The following is a 12205-nucleotide window of genomic DNA, read 5'->3' as shown; positions in this document are numbered from 1 at the left end:
TGGTTTCAGATGAGGAGATTAATTCAGTGTCAGCTCTCATTATCATCTAAATCTGACAGTCAATATCATTTTCTTTCGCATTATTGCAGCAGTTGTTGTCAGATAATTGCAACTCAGGGTGCTTGGTTTCTGCTTTTTAAAATTCATATCTAAACACAGGAATTATTGTATTTCAATTTTCCAAGCTCTTAGTTGCAGCTTGAGAGCCGATGCCATATATAGCTCTGTTTTTCAATATCCCCTCGGTCACATACAGGTGGAAAGCAAACAGAGTTGATGGCTTGGTACACTTGACATGGTACGTGACTCTCTGCTCTGTTCGTGTCATCTCTGCAGGTTATCTCTGGTGTTCCAGTTTAATTGAGAAACTGTTTGAAAGCAGTGTCAGGGATGTGTGCGCCTGTAGTCTCATGGGTCATGAATTCATTACAGTATCAAAGTAAAGTGTAATTCAGGTCATGTTCCAAATAAGTTAAACCCCCCTCCCCTGCAAACCTTACCCAAACCTCTCTGAATACTTTCTCTGAGTATATCATAGGTTCCAATACACCAGGCAAGCTCAGTGAAGAAAAGTATATGAAAACAATTATGTATTTGACCCTGGTGTTATTTGAGGACCCAGGAAGTTAATGTTAAGGTAAAGAAATAGCTGAGAACAAGCACTGGGGATCCCACAGGCAATCTGCTGGCAATGAGAAGTCTCCGGGTCACTAGTTTTAAGGACACTTTTTCTCTTTATTGGCGTTTAGGCGGGAGCAGGCCGGGCTGTTTGTCCACCCCAGAGAGCGCGCTGAAGCCACTCACCCCTCTGTCTGGCCCGTAGGCTCGCACCCGACCGTAAATGAGCTTTCCACAGCAAGAGTCCGGCTATGAGCGCACCCAGAGAACGGGCTGTGAACCTAGCCTGAGGCTATCACTCGAAATACAACATAAAAATCTCTCATTCTTGCCCTCTCTGCCTTGAAGAGTTTTTTTCTTTTTTATTCTTCTATTTCTTTCTCCCTCCCTCATCAGACGGTCCGGCCTTGGTGCTGGTGATAACGCGGAGCCGGGTCCTTCGAGCAGGGGTCAGTTAGCCCGGTCGTGGAGGTCCAGGCTGGGCTCTCTGTCTGAAAGTACCCAACTGGCCCCGGGCTCAGCACATGCCCTCCTATTATTTATCAATTTTATGACGCCTTTTATGTTTGGGGTCAAATCCCCAATGGTTTAAAGCTGTAAAAAGCTATAAAAAGTTATGCTGGCTTCCCAATGTCCCCCAAATGTCTAGCTTTTTATCCATACTGTAAGTATTAAAAACCTGCCAGAAACTTCTGATTTCAGAGCCTGAGGTCAGTGAAAGTTTGAGACCTGTATGAGAAGAAGAAAAAAGTAATGAAGATTTTAGATTTCCTTACATTTTATACTGCTCAAAATGACCCCATCTTTGACAAAACCTTTGAATACAAAATTGGTACAGGACTTTTGAAAACATATAATTGTTTATTGTATGTTTACTATTTAATTCCACCAAATTAGGTAGTCATACAGTATCCATATGAAAAAATAAGATTAGTTATTCTTTGAGAGATGGGGTCAAATCGACCCCAAACATAATATGAGGGTTAAATCATGTGACCATGCGCCCACACTCCAGCCAATGGCATTGGGTACTTTTATTTTAGGCTGTGGAGCATATTAACCAGTTGCTTGTCCTGTAAATTATTAACACCTGTAAGTAAGTGCTTTCACAGATTTATGCACATTATCATGTAAGGTTAGCGGGTATGGATCTGAAATATATAGAGCTTTAATTGCTTGGGTTTGTTGTGGGTTCCATTTAAAGTCTAGCCCAGCCCCACGCACCCCACACCCAATCCCAGTTTATTGGTTTCTCTGCAGCAGTACTTGTAATTTGAGATGTCATTTGGAGCCCTTTGTGCAATATATAAACCTTGGTGGCTGCAATCATCGGTTCGGCTGGTAAGTCTTTAAAAAAACGATTTAGAGGGCATTTCAGAAGGAAAGCAAATGTAAGCCTGAATGTTTTTTTTTACAGCTCTTCTTAGAAGGACTGAATGCTACGCTACTCCTCTACAGATAGAGAGACCGCTGTGAAACGGGAACACGCACGAGTGGGGAACGAGAACGGGAGCGCCGGGAAGCCATTCCGCTCGTCCCGCACGGCAGACCCCTTCTGCCGGGCGCAGATTACACCCGCACTCTGACCCGCTAATTCCAAATGACACGGGCCGGCACTGCCTGCTCTCTGATGCAGAAAATAGGGTTTTTCAGACGCGCGTTCCGGACACCCGCCCAGCGCTCTCCACCGTGTAGCCGCGTGATTGCGTTCGGTGCGAGAGACCGCCGGACTGGCGTGTCATTAACTAGATAAATAAGTACAGGCAGCGGGGTCGCAAGGTCACGTGTCACAAGCCTTTAGAGATTAAGGTTCAGTCACCAGTGTGCTGAAGTTCCACTTATGACCGTATAATGTTATTCACATTATGTTCTGCCACTCCTTTTAACCTGCGAATGCGGCACATAAGCGTCTTTCTCTCTCTCTCTCTCTCTCTCTCTCTCTCTCTCCTAAAGCCACATTGTTGTATTTTCAGCACAGCCGAAAGCTAAGTGACGCAGGCACACCTGAGTATTTCCGTAATCATTTACTCTGAGATTTTTAATCAGTGTGTAACTCCCCAGAAACCCAAGCCATAGCTAAAGGTTGTGCAGATCAGTCTCTTGTTTACTCAAAAGCACACGAGGAGTCTATTTAAATAAAATTCCATCTTCAGCAACTGCAAGTGTACATGGGAAATTAATATTACTATAAGGCATATTGGACTTTTTTTATGATTTATTATTTTTATTGGTGATCTCAGCGGCATAAAGGCCGTTTCGTTTCTCTGCTCGGCTTTTTGTACAGCCTGCCGGTTTATCTCACAAAAGCTGAGATTAATTAAGTCTGCCTAAATCTCCTTTAAAAGGTGAAAGCCAGTAAGTCTACCTATTTCTCTGACAAAAGTTAGGGTCATATGAGTCTGCCTGTCTGACTGAATCTTGTAAACTGAGATCGATTAAGTGTGCTTGGCTGCCTGCCCTGTTTATCCTACCGAGGGAGCTCAGTCTTTTTGTCAACACTGAGCTTGATTATTAGGTCTGCCTGGTTCATTTGGAAACGGTTAGGTCAATTATGTCTGCCAATTTCTTATTGAAGCTCTGGTCGAATAAGTCTCCCTGTTTCTTGTTTAATTGAGGTTGAATAAGTTGGTTTCGCTCATAATTTGTGTGAGTGGAGGTTGATTAAGTCTGCCTGTTTCTCTTCTAAAAGCAGGGGTGGATTACGCCCGCCCCCCTCTTAAGCATGGCTCTGTGGTGTAACGGTTGCGGTGCCTGGAGCCCAGAGGTTGCTGGGATAAACTCCCAGTTGGGGCACAACCGGCGCACCCTTGAGACAGGGCACTTAATCGAATTGCTGGAAAGCCAAGCGAGCCCGGGATAAGGCCGCCTTCTAAGGAGATAAATAAAATAAGGCAGAAAGCTGAAGATGATTAAATATGCCTGTTTCTCTCATAAACGGCAAGGTAGATTGGCTTTGTCTGCGTACTAGGTCGGGTGGGGGCGTTTAGGCCTGCTCCTTTCCCCTCTTTAGAGGGAGCATGATTGGAACGGGCGACTGATGTACTTGGCCTGCTCAGCGAGGGTTGATGGAGTCTGCCTGAAAGCTACTGTACACTCTACTGGACGTACTACTGCACATGCTACTGTACACATGCTACTGTACGTACTACTGTAAACACTACTGTACACATGCTACTGTAAACACTACTGTAAACATGCTACTGTAAACACTAATGTACACATGCTACTGTACACACTACTGTAAACATGACTGTACACATGCTACTGTACACACTACTGTACACACACTACTGTAAACACTACTGTACACATGCTACTGTACACACTTTCAAGCCTAGTTTCAGGCTACAGTCTGAAACTGCAACATTAATGTACAACAAGCACAGACAGCTCTCCTGATTGAAGCGCTGTCTGTGCTTGTCACATATTAATGTTGTATTAATGTTGCATTAGCCATAATGAATAGTTTAAAGTGCACGCATGCCCATACAGACACACATTCACAGTTATGCATGCTCTCACACAAACACACTCTCACTCTCACTACTGAACAGAATTACATTAGCCTCTGCTTCCATAGATTTGCATCTCTCCTGACTCTGATTTCCTCCACAATGTGAAGGACAGGTTTAATTGTAGGTAGTCGGAGTTTGCAGTCGTAGTTCGGAACCTTGTTCCGCAGTTAAAGGTTTTGTTTAAATCCAGACTGTCATAGACCCATCGTGGAATACAAAACGCTGAATTTCCTTTGCGTTTTCTAACCTTACCAAAGTACCAAACATTTGTGCCAACCTGTACAAGGTCAAACTAGCAAAATGGCTCACTGCAGCGCTTAGGGTGTACTTGGGCAGTACTTGGACATCTCTTCCGGCTGACTGAGCACTCTATCTTAGCCCTGGAATGATTATTTAAAGGAAATAGAACTGAATTAAATTACCAGTGACTTCTCGGATGTTGAAGTTGAGGCCTCTACACTGTCCGCTCTGCTGCTGCACTGCTCTTCTAGTGCTGCTCTGCCCTTCACACTTCACACAATGTGTAGCTGTGTTATTGTTCACTGTGTAGCTGTGTTACTGTGCATTGTGTAGCTGTGTTAAGGCCAGTTCATATTCTAGCAACTATATGACCGACGTTTGCAGTGGATGTCCCTGGCCGTGGTTTATACAATTCGCTCAAGCGACGCTCTGTCTCTGGACTATAAACTGGTCTTTACTGTGTTACTGTGTTACTGTGCTGCTATCTTACTGTAGTACTGTAGTACTGTGGTGCTGTGTTACTATGGTACTGTGCTGCTGTGCTGTTATCTTACTGTAGTACTATGGTGCTGTGTTACTATGGTACTGTGGTGCTGTGGTACTGTGCTGCTGTGCTGTTATCTTACTGTAGTACTGTAGTACTGTGGTGTTGTGTTACTATGGTGCTGTGTTACTGTGGTGCTGTGGTACTGTGCTGCTGTGCTGTTATCTTACTGTAGTACTGTAGTACTGTGGTGTTGTGTTACTATGGTACTGTGGTGCTGTGGTACTGTGGTGCTGTGGTACTGTGCTGCTGTGCTGCCTTCCCCTCCTGGACAGCCTCTCACCCTCTCAGGTGGACTGCAGTGACGGGGGCCAGATGCGGCCCACCCTGGCCCCAGCAGCCACGCATACGGAGAGCAGGGCTATTTCACCCGTGATTAGACCTGAGACCAATGAGGCTGTCATTAATAAACATCATAATTACGGGGGGCGCGTGGAAGACGGCACATTAATTTGAATTCACAGCGGTGTCCCTCCTGTTGCAGATGGATTTGGCTTCTCATTTCGACTCGCTACCCTCGGCAATCTCGCCTCATTTGCAGGGTTGGTGCAGCTGATCCTGTGTGTCAGGCACGGGGAGGGTTTATGGGGAAGGACACTGCCTGCCTCAGTGCTCAGCAGCTCCTGGGTTTCGTCTGTTCCTGAAAGAATAAAGAGCGCACACTCAGCGTAGGTGTGCGAGCCTGCCCGCTCTACTCCACATCAGGTGAAGGTATTCTGATCTTCTCCCAGCGGTGGGAATGAATACGGTCGGCTGCAGAGCGGCGATGGGAGTGCAGCGAGACGTGACAGCTGTGCGCTGGGAGACAGCCGAGCGGTTGAGCGCTAGCTTAGCGTTTACCCCGAGAGGAGCCATTTTAGATGAGGCTTTTCTTTTGGACCGGCGCTTAGCGCTCGCACAGATCGCGTAGACCAGGGGTCCAGTCCGGTCTGGAAAGATCTTTGGCACGTTTGGGTGCTGGTTTTTGGGACACCTCATTCATAAGGACACCTCATTCAACTAATAGTGTTCAATCAAGACCTTGAGAAGCAGAATCCCTGGGCTGAAATAAAAATCCCACACCGGCTATTTTTGGATAATATTGGACACCCCTGTTGTAGACCACTCCCAGGGCAAATTGCAGTTCAAAGTAACCCTGACATAAAGCCCATCTCCCACGCCACGACACGCCAGGCCAGGCCGAGCTCACAGGCTACGTGCTCCCAGAGAGGCCCGCTTTTATTTACTCCGGAGCGCTCGGGGGTCAGAGGTCGGCCGCCGCTGCTCTCAGCAGTGATTGATGAAGGCGCTGGTCCCGCCCGCTATGTTCTTCAAAGCAATCCCAGCAGCAGCGGTGGCTCGCGGATCGAACGCGCCTCGTATTTACGAGAGCGGGGGCCAACTCCGGATTGATTTCACAGACTGCGGGGGCGGGGATTGAGAGGGGGAGGGGGGCCGGCGGTACAGGTGTAATGAGGTAACTCTGCTGACCTACATAAAACCTTGCTTCCCGATAAAGGCTTGTAGTAGATTGCGTTCATTCTTTGTCCCCAAGCTCCACCACAGCCTAGAGGCTTAGACCGTACTCAAATGATGGCCACCGTGGGTCATGTTTCCTGTCAAAGAGGCCCCACGGTTACCATCCTGTCTGTCTGATTGTAACCCATTGCTCCCTCAGTGAAATCCCAGCTCTGAATTTCCCCCATATCGTGCTATATATAAGCATACTTCCCAACACCTTGCTTGGTTTGAGCACACATATATGACGAGGTGATAATTAACTGTTGCTCTGCCATTTTTAGATTGTTGCCATGGCACCCCTACAAACTGCTCTGCAATGTTTTGGTTTTTAAAAATATTTTCCTGCTCTGTGAATTCCCCGTTTGTTGACACGTTCTGACCTTTGAGAACTGGGACTTTGAGACATATGGTTTCCCCCAAATTGGCGTATTTTTTCTCTTCTTGTGAACAGTTTTATTTTCCCCATTGTCTGTGTGGATTTGATACCAAGTATCCAAGTACTTGGCATTTACCAGGTAAATATGATGTAAAAACAGTACACAATTGGGTAATTACCATGGCTAAAAAAGGTAAACTAAAAGTGAATGCTTTGAAATTCCTCCTCTATTACCTATAAATTCAAGTGACTACCTTATAGTTACACAATTACACTGAGGCTATAACCAAGCTAAACCTTTGACAACTACAAGATAGTCACTTAAATTGATACATAATATTGGCAGGGTATATTATATATATTAGTATTTCATTTGTAGCTTCTTAGTATCTTTAGTTTCTTATCCTCCACTTTTGTGTTTTCTTTCTCTTCGTTTTCATGTCTGGTGTTGTTGACTGCAGCTGTCACTGACTGATCAAGTGCACAGCTTCTCTACTAGAGGCAGGGAAGCTGATGCAGACACTGTGAGGTGCGGCTGTTCGGTTGCTGTGACTCCTAACCCACCTGACCCCCTGCCTCTCTCTCTCTCTCTCCACAGCTGTGCACCCAGGGTGATGCCAGCCAGGTCATCGGGCCCCTGACAGATGGACAGAGACGAAACGTGGCCGTGGTCAACTCCCTGTACAAGCTGCAGCAGGCTGTGGGGAAGGTACTCGCCCAGAAACACATGAGCAAGAGATATGCAGTACAGCTAAGCAGAGCGCTCCACTAAAACATGTGGGGAAATGGAAAAGAGAAACAAAAATAATAGCCTAGTGGCTAAGGTACATGACTGGAAGTCAGAAGGCTGGTGGTTCAAGCCCTGGTGTAGCCACGATAAGATACGCACAGCTGTTGGGCCCTTGAGCAAGGCCCCCATCCCCCCATTGCTCCAGGGGGGGGACTTGCCCCCGCTTAGTCTAATCGCTCTGCTGCTGCACTGCTCTTCTAGTGCTGCTCTGCCCTTCACACTTCACACAATGTGTAGCTGTGTTATTGTTCACTGTGTAGCTGTGTTACTGTGCATTGTGTAGCTGTGTTAAGGCCAGTTCATATTCTAGCAACTATATGACCGACGTTTGCAGTGGATGTCCCTGGCCGTGGTTTATACAATTTGCTCAAGCGACGCTCTGTCTCTGGACTATAAACTGGTCTTTACTGTGTTACTGTGTTACTGTGCTGCTATCTTACTGTAGTACTGTGGTGCTGTGTTACTATGGTACTGTGCTGCTGTGCTGTTATCTTACTGTAGTACTGTGGTGCTGTGTTACTATGGTGCTGTGTTACTATGGTACTGTGGTGCTGTGGTACTGTGCTGCTGTGCTGTTATCTTACTGTAGTACTGTAGTACTGTGGTGTTGTGTTACTGTGGTGCTGTGGTACTGTGCTGCTGTCTTACTGTAGTACTGTAGTACTGTGGTGTTGTGTTACTATGGTACTGTGGTGCTGTGGTACTGTGCTGCTGTGCTGCTTTCCCCTAATCAACTGGAAGTCACTTTGGATAAAATCATCAACACATTTTTATTATTATTATTAGTAGTAGTATTGTTGTTGTTGTTGTAGTATTATTGTTATTATTACTATTACATTTGGTAGAACTGGCAGATTGAGTGTTTCAGGTGTTGATGTGTAATGCCACATTGTATTGTAGTTGCTGGGTGGCAGGTCCAGGTAAAGCACTCCCTCATAATGCAGTGACATGTCCAGTGGTCCAGGACCTAATATAATAACCACAAATAACAAATTATTTGGGAAAAACATGCAGCAAAAGCCTGTCTGACAAAATGAATAAAAGCGGTTGGTTCCAGTTGGATTGTTAATTTCACCAGCATTCAGACTGCAGATTGTGATGAATAACTGATGTGTATGCGCTATGCGGTGAGCTGGCACTGGGTGCTGGCATGGAGAATGCAAAGAATATGCATGCACATTCCAAATGATCTGCTGGCGTGGCCAAATTCTGCAGTTTTCCAATGTAACAAAAAGTAATGCTCCCACAATATAAATCAGAAAATAGAATTAGCTACTCATATGTATAATTCAGATAATTAATTTCTTCATTTCTAATTGTGCAAAGTAAATGAAATGTACACAGTGCACTTATTTTTATAACTGGAGCAGCGTGGATGTAGGTGGGAGCCAGAAATTCTGAATTTCAAAGTGCTGTATACCCTGTACTGGACCCTGTTGTCCAGACTACTGCGCTAAGTTCTACGTATTATCCAGTTTTTCTGTGTGTATGTCACCAAGTTCAATCAGGGCAATCTACTCCCCAACCAGCCTAATTAATGACCAAGCCAAAAGTCTGCATTCTGGGCCGTGGGTTGATTAATCAGGCCTGGTGTGTGTTAAGGGGATGTAAGCAGGCTAGCATGGAAGGGATGTTATCAGAAGAGACCGTGTCGCCTTCACTGGGCATTGTACTGGAGAACTCCACAGTGCTGTTAGCTCAACTCACGCTCACCGCCGCTCGATGCAGTACGCAGAGAGAAAAAGCACTCAGGTTGCCGCAGAAGTGGTGGGAGGGGGTGGGTTTGTTTTATTAAAAATACATACCTTTTTTTCCTGAAGTCGTTCTTTTTCCTCCACCGCTCTGATGATTAATAGCCTAATGAAATAGAATTACCCTTGTGGTGAAATATTTAAAAGGTGAGGTTAACAAAATTGTGATTTCGGAAGGTAGAACGGCGATATGGTGCGGTGCAGTGTGGAGGGGGGTGTGGGGGGCGGGGGGTGTACGCGTTTCCCCGGGCAGGGAGCGCGTAGGTGAGCGATGATACTGCACGCCCGGGATGCTCTCTCCCTCGGCTGGGCGATCGCTACGCGTTGGAGCCAGCAGGGCGGGTCACGGCCTTCATTTTGGCTCACAGCGCGCACCATATAGTTTGAGAGAGCGTTGCTGTTAGCCAGACGGTACAGCGCGTATATAGAGAAGGTGGGGAGGGCTAGGCCGACCCTCCATCTGTGCTGCTGTCACCGTTGTGCTGCGGAGGCATTCATCTGGGCAGGCACATTATGGCCGCTTCAGTGCCGCTCTCTGCAGTAAAGACGGCCTCCCTCTCTACCACGGGCAGGTACGGTGAGCTTTAATTTTTAATGTTTGCTGGAAGTGTCTTCAGTGGGGAGAACGGTAGATAACGTTTGATTCACATTCATGTAAATTCATTTGGGAGCCATTTTATTCTGCCATGTTGGTGGTCTTGTTTACATTTACATTTTAGTCATTTGCGACTTTAAGGACTTGAATGAGCAGTGCGCTGCCTGGGTTTGACCGCTGATGTAACCTCTCTCTGATGTGGCGCCTCTCTGGTGTGACCCCTCTCTGATGTGAACCCTCTCTGATGTGACCTCTCTGTGTTTTGCAGGTGATCGCTGGGATGACCTCATTCCCTCCAGCTGCAGAGCAGTCCCTAACTTCTGTGTTGGAGGTACTTTCTGTTCATATTCTTCTTGAACTACTGACCACGATTACTTGGCACAGTACGCATCACATACTTGTGAAATTATATCTCAATACGCAACAGTAACTCCATAAACTCTCCTCTGTATTTAACGTAATGTAACGCCGTAACATACCATAACATACCATAACTTACCATGACTTACCATACCATAACTTACCATAACTTACCACATAATGACATGAACACTTACCACTATTGGTGATGTGCATGTTGAACACTGAGACATTGCTCCAGACAGTTTTATTCGGCATTGACAGCTCTTTACACGGCTGAGCGTGTGGTGCCAGATTACTGTAGTTCAGGGTGCATACCCATCACTCCGCGTCATCTTCAGCAGAGAGCGGTCAGGACTAAGCCGTGCCAGGGTTGTGTTGGGGTTAGGCGGTTGGCAGGCTCGGCTGTTGGGGTTTCATCTGCCAGTCTGTGGAGATGGAGCTATAAGATGATGCACAGAGAGGTGCGATTCACACTTCATACGGAGCTGAACCTGCATGAGGGGTGGCTCTGCGGTGGGGTCGCGTCGGGCACAGAGACAGATCGGCGGAGATCTGCACTGTCCTGTCGGGAAGGACTGCAATATACAGTGCCGTGAAGTATTTGCCCCCCTTCCTGATTTCCTCTATTATTGCATATTTGTCACGCTGAATGGTTGCAGATCTTTAGACATAATGTAATATTAGACACAGGGGGCCTGTGTAAACACAAAACACATTTTTAAAATTATTATTTAATTTATTTAATGGAAAAAATATATCAAATCCCCTCCCAAATCACCCTTGTGAAACCTAAATGTCCCCTTAGACGTAATAACTGGTTTCACCGCTTTTAGCAGCAATAATTTCAACCAAATGCTTCCTATAATTTGATTTTCAGTCTTTAACAGTTGAGGCTAAATGATTAGCCCCCTTGTGAAATCAGACAAAACCTTTGATTTCTCCATGGAAATGACCATTAAAAACAAGTGTTTATAGTTTGTTTGTTTCCCAAATATCAAGACAAAATGCCCACTAAGTTTGATTAGAATATTGTATTGATGCACAAGAAAAGGCAAAAATGACACAGCCAAAATTATTAGCCCCCTGGCCATTAATAGTCAATAGTGTACCCTTTCTGGGCCACAACCTCTTAGAGTAGTTCTTCACAATGTCTCTTGAGGGATTTTGGCCCGTTCTTCCATTGCAAATTGTTCCAGCAGGTCCAAATTGCGTGGTTTCCGAGCATGGACATTCACTTTGAGCACCCGCCACAGATTCTCAATAGGATTGAGATCTGGGCTCTGTGCGGGCCACTCCAGGACCTTGGTTTTGGTGTCCTTTAAGAACTGTTGGACCAATTTTGAGGTATGCTTTGGATCATTGTCTTGTTGGAACTGTGTTCTTAGGGTTGAAGGCCTCTCCCTTTCTTCGCCAAACATAAGCAACATCCATGTGCCCAAACAGTTCCAGTTTAGTCTCATCAGACCAAAGGACAGACTTCCAAAAATCATCTTTACCTTTCAAATGTTCACGGGCAAACCTCAATCTGGCCCTGTTGTGCCGCACTTTGAGTAAAGGGGTTGTTCTGGGATGATGGCCCTGAAGCCCACCACGATGAAGAGCCCTCACAACTGTGTTCCTAGAAACATTAACTCCAGAAGAGGCCAGGTCAGCAACAATCATCTTGGCAGATGTCCGGGGCTTCTTGTTGACTTCTCTGACTATTTTGCTCTCCAGAGTTCTTGAAATCTTGCGCTTTCGACCACGCCCAGGTTTGTTTCTTACAGAATTTGTCACCTTGTACTTAGCAATGATGCAACGTACAGCTGTTCTAGACACTGTAAAACGCTTGGAAATGGCAGTATAGCCTTCCCCCTTTTTATGAGCCTCCACCATCTTCTTTCTGAGCTCAAGACTGATTTCCTTTGTCTTTG

General features: G+C 45.9%; 1 protein-coding gene across 1 annotated transcript in view; it reads left to right on the top strand.

Annotated features, from left to right (window-relative positions):
* cog5 (component of oligomeric golgi complex 5) overlaps positions 1-12205 on the top strand; it is a 126193-nt gene that overhangs the window by 94059 nt on the left and 19929 nt on the right. The window contains exons 15-16 of the mRNA XM_061252887.1: positions 7392-7502; positions 10198-10260. Coding sequence (XP_061108871.1) covers positions 7392-7502; positions 10198-10260 — 174 coding nt within the window. The remainder of the gene's footprint in view (positions 1-7391; positions 7503-10197; positions 10261-12205) is intronic.

This window comes from Conger conger, chromosome 8 (assembly GCF_963514075.1).
Source record: "Conger conger chromosome 8, fConCon1.1, whole genome shotgun sequence".
In the NCBI taxonomy this organism is placed as follows: domain Eukaryota; kingdom Metazoa; phylum Chordata; class Actinopteri; order Anguilliformes; family Congridae; genus Conger; species Conger conger.
The sequence above is the reverse complement of the archived record's forward strand: the minus strand, read 5'-3'. Positions and strand labels throughout refer to the sequence as shown.